Source organism: Nyctereutes procyonoides, unplaced genomic scaffold (genome assembly GCF_905146905.1).
Source record: "Nyctereutes procyonoides isolate TBG_1078 unplaced genomic scaffold, NYPRO_anot_genome, whole genome shotgun sequence".
NCBI classification, from domain to species: domain Eukaryota; kingdom Metazoa; phylum Chordata; class Mammalia; order Carnivora; family Canidae; genus Nyctereutes; species Nyctereutes procyonoides.
The window spans coordinates 9,983,178-10,001,174 of NW_026575025.1; the positions used below are offsets into that span (position 1 = coordinate 9,983,178).

General features: G+C 41.3%; 1 protein-coding gene across 3 annotated transcripts in view; it reads right to left on the reverse strand.

Moving 5' to 3' along the window:
• Positions 1-17,997, reverse strand: part of LOC129500507 (RNA-binding protein 4) — a 30,864-nt gene that overhangs the window by 12,157 nt on the left and 710 nt on the right. The window contains exons 2-4 of one of the 3 annotated variants that reach the window (XM_055311027.1): positions 17,196-17,618; positions 13,183-13,876; positions 10,947-11,385 (exon numbers count right to left, since the gene is read on the reverse strand). In XM_055311027.1, coding sequence (XP_055167002.1) covers positions 13,191-13,876; positions 17,196-17,607 — 1,098 coding nt within the window. In that variant the 5' untranslated portion in view covers positions 17,608-17,618 and the 3' untranslated portion in view covers positions 10,947-11,385; positions 13,183-13,190. Of the gene's footprint in view, positions 1-10,946; positions 11,386-13,182; positions 13,877-17,195; positions 17,619-17,997 lie in introns of those variants that run through there. The other 2 variants (XM_055311046.1, XM_055311036.1) reach the window with 2 other exon arrangements.

The window sequence follows — 17,997 nt, forward strand, 5'->3', positions numbered from 1 at the left end:
AGGAGCAAGGAGTACAACAAAGAGTACTCAAAGATGAGTAGGGCAGATCATGCAGGACTTTACAAGCTTTGCACTGGATTCTAAATTTGAAAGGAAGAGCCTCTAGCTGCAGTAGGGGGATTAAAGGGGTGGGGTCTAAGACATTATGTGATTTCCATTTTAAAAGCATCACTCAGGACGCCTGGTTGTCTCAGTGGTTGAGTACCTCCCTTTGGCTCAGGGCGTGATTCTGGAGTCCCGGGAGAATCCCGGGATCATGTCCCACGTTGGGCTCCCTGCATGGAGCCTATTTGTCTCTGCCTGTGTCTCTGCCTCTCTCTCATGAATAAAAATCTTTTTAAAATAAAGTAAATAAATAAATGCATCACTCTAAGGGGAACTTGCATAGCTCAGTCAATAGAGCATGGAACTCTTGATCTCTGAGTTGTAAGTTCAAGCCGCACATTGGGCATGGAGCCTACTTAAATCAAATAATGGCAATAATAAAATTTTAAAAAGGAGCATTCTGGTTGCTGTATTATGAAGACACTAGATGATGTAGAAGCAATGAGATCAACTGGGAAAGAACTTTAGGAAATACAGGTAAGAGAGGACAGTGGCTCTTACTAGAGGGCCAAAAGTCTGGAAGACTGTGAGAAGTAAAACCAGCAAGATTCCTAATGGACTGAATGTGAGTATAATCCAGTTCTTGGCCAGGATAACTGAAGGATGGAGTCTCCATCAACTGAGATGAGGGAAGGGTATAAGAGGAGTGATTGTGGAAGAGGATACCTGTCAGAAGATCAAATTTACACAAGTTTTGAAATATTAGATGCTCAAGCAAAAATATCAAATTTTTGATATCAAAATATCAAACAGGATACGAATCTGAAATTCGGAAGACTTGGACCAGAGATTGAACTTGGGAATACTAATATTCACATGGCATCTGAATCCACAGGATTACTAAAGACTCAGAGCTAAACTATGGAGCCTCTAACATCAAGAGGTCAGAAAGAGAAAAAACTAGCAGAGGAAAATGAAAAGGTAGAAAAACCAGGTGTTATGTCCTGGAAGTCAAATTAATTGTTCAGGAACAGAAAGTAATCAACTATGTCAAAATACTAATGCCAAAGATAGAAGTAGATAAGGACCAGGGGTTGAAGGGATTAACTGCAAATCAGCACAGGGACTTTTGGGGTAAAAAAATGTTCATCTTGTGATTTATCAATGTGTCAAACTGTACTCTTAAAAAATCTGTACTCTTATTTCATGGACATGAGTACCTAGGGACACCTGGGTGGCTCAGCAGTTTAGCGCCTGCCTTCAGCCCAGGGTGTGATCCTGGAGTCTCAGGATGGAGTCCCCAATCAGGCTCCGTACATGGCCTGCTTCTCCCTCTGCCTGTGTCTCTGCCTCTCTCTCTCTCTCATGAATAAATAAAATCTTTTAAAAAAAGAAAAAAAAAGGAAAGAGTACCTCAGTAAAGCCATTTTTTTCTTTATAAAAGGTGCATCACACCATACTCCCCTGCTTAAAAATACTATTTCAAGAGTAAAGGCCAAACAGACCTACGTGAACTACCCCATCATTTAAGGATCTAACCTCCTCTCCTACTACTCTCTCCCTGTCACTCCATTCTTCCCCCTACCGGCCTGTTAAAACAGGCCAGCTACAATCCCACCTTGGGGTCCTTACTCAAGCTGTTCTCTCCGCTTAGAATACTAGAAGTCTGTTTGGCTCTTACCTCATTCCAATCTGCTCAAATCTCAAGTTTCTCAATAAGGCTTGGCACCCTATTTATCACAGTAATCTGCACATACATACATTACTCTAGCTCTCCTAACACTCTATATTCAACTTTTCCCTTTTTTAATACAAAGCTATTTCTTAACACCCAATTCACTATATTCACTGTTAATCCTTGAGTCATGAGAACTAACACAAAGAGGAACCACCACACCACCACAATGGGCATGTGACATGAACAAGCAGCCTTCATCTTTTCAGTTAAAAAAAAAATTGACCACGTGACTTAGCAACATAAAATCACAAGCAATTTTCCTGTGGAATGGTAGAAGTGAACATCTGATTAAAGAGGGTTTAAGAAAGGGCACGTGGGTGGCTCAGTCAGTTTAACATCTGCCTGGAATCTTGGGATGGAGCCCCGGGTTGGGCTCCCTGCTCAGCAGGGAGTCTACTTGTCCCTCTCCCTCTCCCACTGCCCACTGCTCACTTGCTCACTCCATGTCAGATAAAATCTTAAAAAAAAAATAAATAAAAAGGGCTTAAGAGAAAATGGAAGGCAATTAATTGGAGACAGAAACCATAGAAAATGCTTTTGAAGAGTTTTGCTACAAAACAGAGTGTAGAGGGGTACCTTGGTGTCCCAGTGGTTGAACATTTGCTTTTGGCTCAGGTGGTGATCCCGGGGTCCTGGGATCGAGTTCCCTATCCAGCTCCTCGCAGGGAGCCTGCTTCTCTCTCTGCCTGTCTCTCATGAATAAATCTTAAAAAAAAAAAAAAAAAAAAAAAAAAAAAAAAAACAGAAATGGAAGTGGTGTTAACGAGCAAGGGAAAGTTTTTAGTGGGAATAATATTTATAATGCTAGTAAGACTGATTCAGTAAACAGGAAAACCAGATATAAGCAGCAAAGAACTGCAGCAGCAAGCTGGCCCTAAGGTGTTAAGTAGGGCACTGGCCCTAAGTAAAAGAAACTAACCAGAGGGAATGTGATGTGGCTGCAGATGCTAGAGGGGAACAGGTGTGATGAGAAGGCTGAATTCCCTTCTGTTTGTTTTCTCAGTAAGAATGAAGTAGGCCAGTAGCTGAGTGAGCCTAAGAGAGGAAGTGAAAGAGACAGCAACAGACTAGGGAACTGTACTCCTCCTGATCTCTTGGCAGAACCATAGTCTACACAAGTCAGGCTTATGATCATTCAAAGTGGGATCAGTCACAAACTGTTTTCCTCCATCACCTTCAGCCTCATCAATCAAGTGATTGTGAACAGATGAACTGGATATGACCTGGGATCCAGTACTTACTGCCAAGTGTGTATGATGATGCTGGGGGACTGAGTAGCCCCAGGGCTTGTAAAGAAAATGATGTAGACAAATGATAATGACTGATATGTTTTTCAAGTTGGGGAAAGAAGTGAGAATATAAGAGGGTGAGGGACAATGAAAAGTTGGATCAATGAATCAGAAGTTCCAGTGGGATCAGAGGGTTGAAACTTTGAAGAAAGCAATCTGCAAAGAACACAAGATGGGACCACCTGGGTGGCTCAAGAGTTGGGTATCTGCCTTTGGCTCAGGGCCTGATCCTGCGGTCCTGGTATCGAGTCCCACATCAGTCTCCCTGCATGGAGCCTGCTTCTCCCTCTGCCTGTCTCTCTCATGAATAAATTAAAAAAAAAAGAAAAGAAAAGAAAGACACAAGATAGCTAACATAAGAAAGGTAAGTGAATTTTTAAAAATTAAAGAGGCTGGCATTTTGGAAGGACTGTCTCCAAACCAAAGAAAACCAAGACACCCTTCCACATCAGTTGGTACACCACTGATGTGATTTACCCATTCCCCCTTGGTGAAGGGGGAAAATATTGCCAGATTTCTTATTCACTTCCACTTCTTAAAAGATATCCAACACTAAAGTCAAAGATAATTTCTTTCAAGAAACTGTTTTATTGGGACACCTGGGTGGCTCAGTGGTTGAGTGTCTGCCTTTCAGCTCAGAGTGTGGTCCTGGGATCGAATCCCACATCTGGCTCCTAACAAAGTGAATAGAAGACTAAGCCAAATATACCAATACACAGGTGGAACTTGAGCAGCCAAATCAAGTAAGCCCTTTCACTAAATATGAGAACACTTTAAAGACTCCAAGTAAATTCTTAGATTGCCAGTGAGTATAATTTGCCAAAGAAAATTTCTAAAGTTAAGGGTTTATAAAACTTACATGTCTGTCCCTAAATTGGTATGCAGGCTTTCTCTCAGAGCTACAAACAGTGTAATAACAGAAGAAACAGTTACAAGAGAAAAATCAGTCTCATCCATCATGATTACAAGCCAAGGCAAGTCCCTGTAGGCCCAAATCTGATAGGTAAGCCCCTGGGCATTGCCACAAATGGACTGGGGAGCAACACCAGTTCTTCATCAAGTTCTGTAGGTTGACTACTACTGAATGAATCCTGAAGGACAGGCATGCCAGGCATGCCAACTGCAACCAATCTGATTAACATTCCATAAAGTAAAGACTACATACTTTAAGCACTCTAAGCACAGATTCACAAGAGCTGATTTTGCCACCAGCCAACCCCTACAGACTATGATTTAATAATTAATCTAAGGCAGTAGTTCCTCCCTGCATAAACAGGGGCTTTTAAAAGTAGGTAGGAGGTATCCAATGTCCTGTTCATTCCGCTTTCTTCAAAAAGGGTGCTAAAATTGTTTCCTTCTTATAATCAGAACAGGAGATATGATGTTCAAATAGCATCATTTTCATCCCTTTTTGTTCCACTGCAATTAAATTGAGATTTGTTTCTATTTGTTCCCCAACTGAGTGGCCATCTAGAAAAAAAAAAAGGTTAGAGATTTACCTCACACTTTATAACAAATTCCAAGTAGATTAAAATTCTAAACTTAGGGCAGCCACAGTGGCCCAGCAGTTTAGTACCGCCTGCAGCCCAGGGTGTGATCCTGGAGACCCAGGATCGAGTCCCATGTTGGGCTCCCTGCATGGAGCCCTGCTTCTCCCTCTGCCTGTGTCTCTGCCTCTCTCTCTGAATGAATAAATAAATAAATCTTAAAAAAAAAAATTCTAAACTTAAAAAATGAAACCATAAAAACACCTGGAAAAAAAAGAATTTTCTTACTTTCTTCAAGTGCAGAAATCCCAAGTATGATGCAAAATCCTCAAGTGCTAGAAGAAAAGGCTGGAAATTCAATTACCACACATTTAATTTTTCTACATGGCAAAATCATCATAAAATGACAAACTGGAAAAAACACTAGCAACTCAGATCACCAAATTAATTTCCTTAATTTATACATTGCTTCCACAAATAAAACCAATACTTGATTTTAGAAAGGTAAGGACTAAGGATACAAAAAAGCGGAAATAGGGATCCCTGGGTGGCGTAGCGGTTTAGCGCCTGCCTTTGGCCCAGGGCGCGATCCTGGAGACCCCCGATCGAATCCCACGTCGGGCTCCCGGTGCATGGAGCCTGCTTCTCCCTCTGCCTGTGTCTCTGCCTCTCTCTCTCTCTCTCTGTGACTATCATAAATAAATAAAAATTAAAAAAAAAAAACCGGAAATACAAATGACTTAAAAATATAAAGATGATCTACCTCACTCATATAAATAGATACTAAATTTATAAGCTAGCATTTTACACTATTAGGTTGGAAAAGATCAACACATACACTGGATTAGGATTTAAGGAAAGACTTTCATAATTTGTTGGGATATAAACTGTAATAACTTTTTTTTAAGGATTCTATTTTTTTTTTAATTTGTATTTATTTATGATAGAGAGAGAGAGAGAGAGAGAGAGAGAGAGAGAGAGAGAGGCAGGCAGAGACACAGGCAGAGGGAGAAGCAGGCTCCATGCACCGGAAGCCTGACATGGGATTCGATCCCGGGTCTCCAGGATCCGCGCCCTGGGCCAAGGGCAGGCGCTAAACTGCTGCGCCACCCAGGGATCCCTAAGGATTCTATTTATTTTATTTTAGAGAGGGAAGGAGGAGCAAAAGGTAAGGAGAGCAAGAATCCTGAGCAGACTCGTTCAGCATGGAGCCCAATGCCGGGCTCAATCCCACAACCCCGGGATCATAACCTGAGCCAAAACCAAGAATGGACTGAGCCATCCAAGGTGCTCCTCAACTGTAGTAACTTTTAAGAACAATCTGACCTGTACCAAAACGCAAAATGCCATTCCACCTTTAATATAGCTTACAGGGGATACCTGGGTGGCTCAGCGGTATAGCACCTGCCTTCAGCCCAGGGCGTGATCCTGGAGTCCGGGGATCGAGTCCCACATCGGGCTCCCTGCGTGAAGCCTGCTTCTCCCTCTACCTGTGTGTCTCTTCCTCTCTCTCATGAATAAAGTCTTAAAAATAATATATATATATATATATAGCTTACAGATACACTTGCGTTCATGCAATATAACCATATTTCATTTAATACAAAATGTCACTGACTTTAAGTTGCATCATTACTTTACATATCACTAAAACCAAGGTGCTAATTAAAGTATGGATATCAAAATGCATTCAAATTTGATATTAAAAACCACGAAGGGGATCCCTGGGTGGCGCAGCGGTTTGGCGCCTGCCTTTGGCCCAGGGCGCGATCCTGGAGACCCAGGATTGAATCCCACATCAGGCTCCCAGTGCATGGAGCCTGCTTCTCCCTCTGCCTATGTCTCTGCCTCTCTCTCTCTGTGACTATCATAAATAAAATAAATAAATAAAAATAAAAAACATAAAAAACACGAGGAAAATGAATTGATTAAATACATAATCCTAAAACCTCATATTAGTTTCATTCCATAAAACTTTTTTCTTTCGAAACTGAGGTATTCGAAATCTAGTTCCCAGTCTTCACCGGGCCTCGCATTTTATAGATGGTACCATAGGGAAACTCTACAGGAAACATTTTTTTTGGCATCTTAGTTCCCAGGCTTTCCAGGAAAAACGTCTTTGTTCACTACTAAAACCTGCTCTTCAAACCATTTCAACTCTATAAATAAATCAGAAGACCCTACTCCAGCTGAAGCCAGCAGGTAAAAACTATCTCCCTTCCTCTTGCAGCACCCTGGATGATAGTTAAGTCTGGAAGTTCTATATAAGGAAGCTCCAGACTCTCACATCTGGTTTTAACATTTCTTACATAGTGAAATTAAGAGTTCTCATCTCGCTACATAATGGAGTAGGAACAATTCAACATGTTGGATAGGACTGAATGAAACCAGCAGGCTCAGCCCTTAAAGAACGAGCCCTGGAGGACAAAGAAAAAGGGTACTAAGTTTTCCCCTGTTGGCACTGACAAATTAGACAAAACAGGAGCAGTAATAAAATGCTCAATTCAGCTTTTAAGGTTTACTTACCAACAGCTAAGTACTTCCTTCTTTGGTGTCTTATCTCCTTGATAGACTGCTAGCACCATCTCCACCTCGTATCTCAGAGATGCTATTTACTTGTTAATAAAGTCATATTACTTTATTACTTTATGTATCACTGTAGAACAGTAAACTGTTCTTATTAGTTTAAAAGGTTCACTGAGTGATTAGCCATCATCTCAGGCTTAAACAGAAAAGAGCTGTTAGCATGACAAAACTTTTTTAAGATTTTATTTATTCATGAGAGACAAGAGCAGGCAGAGACCTTAGCGAAGAAAGAAGCAGGATCCCTGCAGGGATCCCAGGACCACGACCTGAGTAGAAGGCAGACGCTCAACCACTGAAACACCCAGACATCCCCAACTTTTATTTTTTAATCAAAATAACCCATGAACATGGTTTAACAAATAGTATAAGGCTTTCAAGTCTCTAGCTTCATCTTCCCCAGATATAACAACTTTTTAGCTGTTCTTACCTTTATGGGACTCAAGTTGGTCAATATTCTCCATTTACCACTTTAAAAAAATTGTTAATTTCTATTATGGAATGAGTTTTGCTCTTACACATCCCATCACTCCCCCATCCATACTTTCCCATTCTCCCAATTTAGTTAGTTGACAATTCTTTTACTAAATATCAGTGCTGCCATGATCTCGACTAGGTTGAGCCCCATAATTCTATTTTAAAGTTTTGGTAAAACATTTTAAGTTTTTTCATTTATTTTCTACGCACTTAGGAATTCAGCTCTGCACTCGTCAAATGAACCAAAAATTTCATAAGTATTAAAATAGAGGAATTTGGGGATCCCTGGGTGGCTCAGTGGTTTAGCGCCTGCCTTTGGCCCAGGGAGTGATCCTGGGGACCCAGGATCAGGTCCCACGTCGGGCTCCCTGCATGGAGCCTGCTTCTCCCTCTGCCTGTGTCTCTGCCTCTCTCTCTCTCTGTCTCTCATGAATAAATAAATAAAATCTTTAAAAATAAAATAAAATAAAATACAGGAATTTTAAAATTCTGTCTTGGGAGACATTCCCTTCTGTAACTACTTTGCTCTCCTTCAATATAGACTATACTGTTCTCCAAACCCACAGCAAAGTACTCGGGACTTCCCACTGTCATTATTCTGGCAATTTTTTGACTCAGCGTGAGACCACAGAGAAAACATCAGTACTGAGTAAACTTCACTCCAGTAGTTTGCAACAGTACTTAATACCATAATGCTAATGCTCTACCTAGAGCCTTTTAGTACTGAGGTAGCTCTGGGCTAAGGAGTCTGGCTTAATTTGGCATTCATCCAAATCAACTCCAAGTTTGATGCCTGGAAGAACTCTAAGTTAACAAACTTTTGGTATAACACCAAATCAAACCCCAGTATTACCCTAAAAACAGCTTTCCTAAGTCCTTTGACCCATCCAGAATTAGATGGGTCAGATCTGTGCCAGATGCCAACACTACAGAATACTGGGACCATTCCACTCCAACCTTCCAGTGAGTGATCCAATCATCTACACATCCAAGGCCTAAATAGAAAGCTGCTTGCAGAGGCAAGGTGGGGACAGTTATCTTTGTATTCTCCACATGTGTACTTACAGTAGGCAACTAGTTAAATACTTCATGAACTACAAAATCAGCTCTCAAGAGGATGCTAAGCACACTTTACTGAACAGAAGAAATGGTGGAAGCCTACAAAAAAATCAGTATATGAAAGCATTACTCTTAAACTATCCCAGAACTCCTGAGCTAACCAACAACAGTCTAATTCTGTCCGTTACACAGAGCAGACTGCTGCCTCAACTCAAGGTACACTTGATCGGAAGCTTAAACACTAATTCCAAAATCTTAATGTTGAAATATCAGCAAGTCCAATTTAAATAGTTTTAGAATCCACTTTCCACTGTTTTTAATAGTGTTTTGCCTTTTAACAATAATTAGGAGCAGTAATAATTAAATAAATAAATAATTAATTAAAGCACAGTAGGAATGTAGCATTAACCTAGCCCAGATTTTGAGTCATGAAAAACTGCTTAGGTTATCTATTACATACAGGGAGACCATGCTCTCAAAGCAGAAATGACTCCTTTTAAAAATTTTAACCAGCCTGCTTTATTTAAAGCAAAAATACATTATTTCCATATCTAATCTACTGACATACCATCACGTCAGAAAAGCCTCCTCCCACTACTCTCATCTAAGTCTCTATTTGACATTATTTTGTTCTCCCCACACACCTTAGGCTCCAGAACTATACCGAACTATACTCAGCACCTACAACAATACCTTGCAGAGTATCATTCAAATCATTTGCTGAAGCAATGAATACTGTCAGTCTCCACCTTTTGAAACTTGCCAACTCCACCTATTAGACCAAGGGTGTACCAATGAAAAGTGCCCAAGAGTGATGGGTCCACCTTTTCAGAGAAAAGGGGATCAAAGTAGGCACCCCCTCCAAGAAGTGGCACTGGCAGAAATCCAACCCAGCCAAGAAAGATAAAGCCAAATGCAAGGAAAGTAACCAAACTTTACTCATAATCTTCATTACTGACCACTTCCTATCTGTAGGAGCTAATAACTCTTTTCATCCTTAGTCACCTTATTTCCACCAATAGTTTTCCTGGAACTACTCTACATCACTAGACTTCTCAATCAAACACAGCCTATATGTTCAGCAATTATTTGTATTTTGAGGATAAGAGGATTAAAACATTGCAATGGACAGAAAAATGGCTGCTTGGAGCATTAAATAACACATACATAACCAATCACAGGGTTTCAACAGAACATTCAGTAAATTACAAGTTATATACATAACTATTCCCATCTCAGCCATCTATGAATTAGAACCAGATAGAAGCCTTAAGAAAAATCTGAGAAATCACCCAACCAAAAACCAGATCCTTTTTATCTCCCTTTACCATAACCCACCTTTCATAAAGGCATACACAGTAGGTGCTATTTGTTGAATGAATGGTTCTAGAAAATACCCTACTATATGTAATGTTAAAACTGGAAACAAGGTACAGACAAAAAAAAGATCTGGAAGATGGTCTGTTTTGATAGAAGTATGGAACTAAGAGACAGGGCTCTTCCTTGTATTCATCCCTATGCTCATTATTAAATACTCTAAAAGCTCACTGCTGGGTCCTTTTCCTGTGCCTATCATTCTAAAGGCTCTAAGTACAAGTTAATGAAGTGCTAGTGCTACCATTGAGCACTTCGGATTTGTATTTGGGGAGAGGTATAGAAACAGATGGTAAAAGGCATCAAAAAGTGTTACTTTACAGGCCTAAAGCAGCAGCAGAATACTAACAGAGCCACAACTTTATTTTTCCATATGGCATGAAAAATGAAAGCTCGCCTCCTATTCCTTTGATTCCTTTTCCTAGAACTCTATCTTGGCAATAAATCAAGCTAAATGTACTGACTGGGTGGTTGGAATGGTAAGAGGTACATGATGATGGCTTCACAAACAGGAAAAAACTCCCATCCCAAAACCACTAGTAAGTAAGTTGGTTTAATTACAAAGGTGTACGAACAGGGGGAAGACTTTACTGGAGTAAGACTACCTGCCTGCGTTCTTCTTCCACACACGATCTTTTTTTCCCTTTGGCACCTGTTAAGTCCTATCTACAATTAAAGTAGTCTTTACTGGAATAAGACTACCTGCCTGAGTTCTTCCGCACACGATCTTTTTTTCCTTTGGTGCCTGTTAAGTCCTATCTACAATAAAAGTAATTGCAGTGATGTTCACCCAGAGCTGAATGTCAAACTTTTTATATTCCCCTTCTCTTCCAGGGACAAATAAAGAATCCAGACACAAGCCCAAGCAAGAACTCTCTCAAAGCACACATACCCTAAGTTGAAAAACCATTTATTTCACTGGAAAAAAAAAAAAGTTATCCAACTCTATGTGTCTACCCGCCACAAGCCTTTGGGCCAAAAAGACTCAGGAGCAGTGACACTCTCATCAAGGTCATTCCCAAGTCCAATACCCACTGGAAGCAGGAGGCGGGGAGACAGCACAACCCCCACCAGTTTCTGCACACAATGAGGCCTGCTGGGAGAAGAGAACATAAATGGGAAACTACAGAAGTACTGAAGAACAGGAAGAACAGGAAAATGGGCAGGAGGGAGGAAAGGAAGAGGTGGTCTGAACTTAGCAAGGTAAATTAAGGTCCACGGTTCCTGAGGGACTGAACGTACAGAGCCGAGAACGTCCCGGAGACGGGGTACCACGAAGGGTGTATTCTCATGCACAACCGCAGCTCGGAATTTCAGCCCACACACATCCCACCTGAAAGAGAGCACAATACAGGGGCTTTACAGCAAAGCTCAAAAGGGCTTTCCTACTTAAAACTTCAAAGAATATCTTTATGAAGTCTGGTAACTTGACACTCCTTTTAAGTTTACTTGTACCCATCCCCAGTATACACAATAACCTCTAAAAATGAAAAGAGTTTGGAGGTCAGAGAGTAACTGGGAAGGTCAAGCAATCCCAGGCTGGGGCCTTTCTCTAAATTAAATAGCAAATACTTTTTCATGAGAGTAACCAAAGATAATGCATTTCTCTTGATGTTAAAATCACCATTCCTCAGAAAAGGTTATTTCCACATCACAAATTATCACTGAAGGGCAGAAAAAAAAGAAAGGTTCCAATTAGCTCTCTGGTCTAAAAGTCAAAAGCATGTTTGAAACTTGGTTTACTGCCAAGGTCCAAGTTAAAAATGATTAAAGGTCTAGGAAAAAGCAGCATCAATTGAACAGGTATCCAACTCTGCCTAGGGAAGAAATTAAAAGAATGTAGTGGAGGACTTGTGTAAGCTACATATCAAGTCATTCGAGTTACTCTCCCAGCCCTATCAGTGATTTCCTACCCAATAATCCTGGGCAACTCACATACCTTCTGCCTTAACTCAAAGATAACAGAATATCATTCACACTGTCACTACTGAATTATGGATCAAAGGTAACGTCTAGGACAAACTGGGGTCTACCCAAAACAAAGGGCATTGAGAATCACCCTTTAATACAGCAGCAAACTCAAACACCTGGAGCCCAAAGCTGGCAAGCATCAGAAAGAATATACTCAGGTAGAGCCAATGGATCATGAGGCTCAAAATGTATAGTAGAGGAAAAAGCCAGAGGACTCAAGGTAGAGCTGGTGGTTCAAGAATATTAAATGCCCGTAATTAGTGGGAAGATGAAGGGAGTGATCTGCTTAAGGCAAATCTCTCACCCCTGCTGTTGATGGCAGATTTGTATTACCATAAACCTTGAAGAAGTGGAGAGATGTCCACCATAACACTGTGGGACAGTTTAAAAAAAAATTGAACAAAGTAAACAGGCTCTTATAGGACAGATTCAAAGACAGAGCAATGGAGTGGACACTCTATATTCAGGGAATGAATCTGAGCTGAGTGAAGTTGGATTTGAGTCTATGCCCCAGACTCCTTGTTGAAAGCTTTATAAATTAAGATACCTTTTCTTCTCTCTGTCCCAACTTAACTTCAAAGAGTTTTTCTATAAAGCTCATAGGGAGTGAATTGTTCAGGAACGTGAGAAAAACGCTGCTTCAAGATTAAGATGATGCCACTGGGTAGTCTTCATAGTAACTGGGACCCAAGCAGTGATGACTAGTTAACTATCAAATTTATATTACTATAGGTCATAACCGACCTTTCACATGGCACGAAGCAGAACAGTAAGCTGCAAACCTTAATAATGTCGCACACCTAGGAATTTCAACAAAGGCTCTGAGAAACAGCACACCTCAGTCTGAATATATGGGTCCCAGGTTCAGTTTAATTACAGCACATAAGTGTGACCCAAGATTCATCACACCATTCTTTGTTTTTCCAGGGATAAATAGCATCAGATTGACTCCCACTATGAGGAGCCCTGGAAAAATAGCCATGAGGGCTAAGGATGTTTATGTATTTCAAAAGTTAGGTAGTTAAGGACTTATCCCTAGCCTGTGAACCATGATAGTAACCCTACCCTAACCCAACAAAAGCAAGCAAGCAGGGCAACCTAACTGGAGCCTTTAGGAGGGATGGCAAAACCAGAACAGGGGACACCCCACCGCTCTCACCTCAAGCCTTAAAAGGCTGAATACCGCGCCCGATCCGCATACTGCTCCCGCTCATACCGGGCCATGTCGTACAGGGAATTCCGCGCGGCCGCCGAAGCTTGGGACAACTCACTCTCATGCCCGTAACCGTAGCCCTCTCCAACAGTGGGGACTGGGGCTGTAGCGCGACGCAGGGGGCTCCGATCCCGCCCGTAATATGAAGTGGAAGCTGCAGTAACAGCAGCAGCGGCTGCTGCAGCAGCAGCAGCTGTAGCAGCAGCAGCTCCTGAGGTCGGCAACAGGTGTCTATCGTAGGGATCGAGAGAGGTGGAGGTGAGGTGACTGGCCATGGCTGTGTTCTGGACTTGTGGCAGCTGGGACAGGGTCTGCTCTGCGTAATTATACGCAGAGGCAGCTGCAGCCGCCACTGCCTCATAGGACCGGGCAGCACGGCAGCGCTTGTAGTAGGCATCGAGCGCTCCGTACGCGTTGTTGTAATACAACGAATCCCCATAGCTCATGGTGTAAGGTGTACGCACTGCTCCATATTGCTCATTATATTGCTCGGTAAAGTCTGCCACTCGGCCCGAACGATCTATCGGACACTCTTTGGACCAGTGCCCCTCTTTCCCGCACCGATAGCAGCCGCTCTGGTCTCCCATCCCGGGCGCAGTCCTAAGCCGGCTGGTGGACAACTGCACGTGCATTCGTTTGCCTTGAAGAAACAGACGCAAGAAGGGTTGCTATCACTCTTAGTCATAGCCCCCGCCCCTACCCCAGACACTGGTCATAGCAATGGCTTTACCTAGACAACTCTAATGCAGGACTCATTGCCAAAAGATTAAAGAAAAAAAAATACTATGCAAATTCATTATAATGACGTGATTTCAGGCAAAGATCAATTAGATGAAATGTTTCAGCTCTAACACTAGTTTAATGCTTGTGCCCCAAAACCAGCAACTTCATCTTTTGCCAGATAACTGCAGACAAAAACTACCCCTAACAATGGCCCACTGTCAAAAGAAACTAGTTAAGAGTGCTCCACAAGATTCTGACATCTCCCATCTTCACTATCAAGACTGATTTCATTAAGCAGAACAATGCAAAGGCCAATCCCTCAGTTCCCCACCCCAAAATCGAAGAGAGTTAAGACCCTAAAGTTACCAGTGATGGAGAATATGACCCAGACATGATCTGTGACTGAGTGTGATGGGCAAATTTCAAGATTTCTGGGAAAAACACTCATGAAATGGGGGAAGGGACAATACTCATTGAAGGACTGCCTCCCCTGTTAATGGAGTCCTTAAAATTGCTGGTCTTGATATTCAATCCACCAAAGATTCTTTACAATCTGAGAGCTAACTTTAGTAACCTCCTAAGGAACAGGACAGGTAATTCACAAGATGCCTAAATTTTTAGAAAGATTATGAAAATCATGGAAGAAAAAGGGGAAGGGATATGAGAAAAATGGAGAATAACCAGTAATATTAGGGTATCAAAGCATTCACTTTAACAAGATTAAAGTACTTTTTCTCCTTAAACTAGGGATCCAAAGAGCCTAAGAATACACAGTTAATATTATCTTCTGCTGAAAATTAGTTTGTATTCTGGAAATAAAAAGTATTACTTCCGAAAAACTTAAAAGAAATTTTTCAGCAAGTTTAAGGTTTGGGATGCCTGGGTGGCTCAGCGGTTGAGTGTCTGCCTTTGATTCAGGGCATGATCCCAGGGTCTGGGATCAAGTCTCTGCAGAGAGCCTGCTTCTCCCTCTACCTCAGTCTCTAACGAATAAATAAAATCTAAAAAAAAAAAAAAAAAAAGTTTTAAGGTATAAATCTTTTCACAGGAACAATTTCCAGCTAACATGATCTACCAATTTATCAATATGCAAAATTCCAGCAAAAACTTCCAAGGCAATTGGCTATGATGTACCCAAACATGCAGGTATCAAAGTGAATGGTCAGAAGTACAAGAGAGTCAACAGGTCACCTACTCAACCAACATTACAGAAATCGGTAAATAAACAATTTCACAAGCAAAATTAAAGTCCTAGCAAGCTAGGAAAGGGAAAAGAGGTTGGAAGGATCAAATTACCCCCAAAAATCTCTTGTAAATACTGCATCTGGTAAGTGTAAATAGATTGCAAGTTAGGAGCTATATTCACAATTAAGTACTTAAACGTTTTAAAGTGCTCACATGTCCCTCTGGCATTTGCCCAGGGGACCATTTTGGCACCTAACGAAACCAGAGCAAAACAAGTGCAACCAAGGAACTTAACCTTGCACATTCACGATATAAGGTCATTAACTAACACCCTGATTGAGGATATTATCTATTCCAAAGCTAGAAAAAGAAACTAAGTCTTTAAAAACATATATAACTGGTGTCTTTTAAATGAGCAAATAATAGAGAATACACCCAACACTGAAAAGCAAAAGGATATAGAAGACCATTTTAATAAATTCTGCTACTTCACGTACAAAGAACTCTACTGAATAGAACTAAGGAAAATGACTAATAAGAAATATAGTGAAAATATAAATAAGCATAAATAGCACCAGAGAGCCTAAGGTTCATAGCCCTGAGTTACACCATAAGGACAAGTTGTCCTGAATCAGTACACACTGACCTCCCCTTACATATGTAACTGCTACAAAAAGACACAGCACCCATTCTATGACTTGGTTAAGGTGGAGAAGAGTGTCCAAAAATTAGGTATCTCATCATAAACCCTCCACAAAAGCAGCCTTTGACCCCAATTAAGTTGCTGACAGCAAATAATTCTCAACTTACCAATTAAAAAAGGAAAACAAACTAGACCTGAGAGACTGGGGACACTCTTCTTTAATAATGCACAGCAATACCCATGACACAACGCACCCATTACTTGGGGGAATGATGATCGGACCTCCAGCTCTAAGAAAGGTTCAATTTAAGAGAAATAAACACCCCAAACAGCAGCAATGACTCTTAACAAGAGCAGTATTCAGGAAAAGAAGCAATAACTACCTTGTCTAGGCTAAAAAGGTTGGAATATACTTTAAAAATGTAGCAAGGAGTTGTGGGAGTACCTCTTAACCTGAATATAGTTAACAACCAAAGGGAAAAGGCTTTATTGATACTGAGGACACAAAGGGGAAAGGAGGGGTTGGGGTGGGAGAACAGATAGCAACTCACCATGGTTACCACACTCACCCTTCCCGACTGCCACTCTTGCCATAGGAGCTCAGATCTTAAACCAAGAAAACATAAAACCTTCCAAATAAAGTGACAATCCATACCGTCATTCATGCTGCCCTCCAGACACACTAATAACCTAACCAAGGCTCTAAGGTTAACACCCATCTAAGTGCTCTATTCACCAAAGATGTTAAGAGTCCACCCTCTAAAATAGTAAAAAGGCATTGCCATTATCGCCCCCCAATATCTTTCTCCTCAGAAACTTCTAAAATCAGACCTTTATTCTGGAGTGGCCTTACTGTCAAAACAGAACAGCTTGGTAGAAGCATAATAAGAGCAATAGCCCTTTAAAGACACCATTTATCTAAAAACTAGCTATTTAGTGACTAGTTATCTTTACTGGGAGATTATACGAGTTGGGATGAGGTTAAGGGGAAGCTTAACAGGGATTCTGCTCCCAAAAATGTTGCTTAGAACAGTTCTGCCAGGTTCTTCAAATGTAAAATAAAGCATAATGTTGATACTGGGCTGAGACAGTAAATTCAGAATGAACCTACTTATAAGAAAAGGTGAGGAAAAAAAAAAAAACCTAACTAGGGAAATCAAAGGAAAGGATTTCTGTGCTAACAGGCATAAAAGCCTTAGGAGTTCCAAACTAAAGCCATGTGGTGCAGACACTGCCCTAAGATAAAGCCTTTAAATCCCATGAATTCTCCATTTTAAGTCCATCACCTACAATGCTTCACCATCAACACCAACAGCTGCATCTATACCCTAAGCCCCACCCTTACTTATCCAACCTATTTTCTGCACATAGCCTGTGTTCAACCCTCTTCCCAAAGAGGGTGGTTCACCTTGAAACTCTGTGTTGTCAAGGCCCCTGATGGCCTCCACTGCATCCTCTGCCCGCTCCATGTGCACGAAGGCATAATCTTTCACGATGTCACATTCGATGACTGGACCATACTCCTCAAACTTGGCCCGAAGCTCTTTGTTGGTACAGGTGGGACTGATGTTGCCCACATGTAACTTTGTGGAGGTTTTGCTCTTATTCTTGCTGGCTTCCACATTGATGTTCACCCCGTGCAGCTTGTAGTGGTGCAGGTTGCGAATGGCATCCTCAGCTGCCGTCTTGTCCTCTATGTGCACAAAGCCGTAGTTCTTAATGATGTCACACTCCAGCACCTTCCCATACTGCTCGAAGAGTGAGCGGATCTCCTGCTCTGTGGCCTCCCGGGGCAGGTTTCCAATGAACAGCTTAACCATCTCGATGTAGCCTGCATGAAAAAAATTTTTTTTCTAACAAAAGACCTAAGGCTCACATCAGCTTAAAAACAAAACAAAAAAACCCCAACACCTACAATCTCCTTTGACTCTAGCAAACATTTCCAGTCTTCCTTCTCTCTTACACACCCACCTCCACACAAAAATCAAAGGGAAGTGGGAATAAGGAGGCCTGCTACAGTACCAGCTGCAGAATCCCTAAGAATAAGATGAGGTCTATAACAGAAATGTCCTCAGTACACAAAGGATTTAAGAGTTGAAAAGCTTCTAACGAAAATAACAACATACATGCAAGGCTAGGAATACTGGGCTTCTCTACCCACTGGGAGGTCAGAAAACGAATGTCTAACTACTGGCTGGCTGAACTGACTA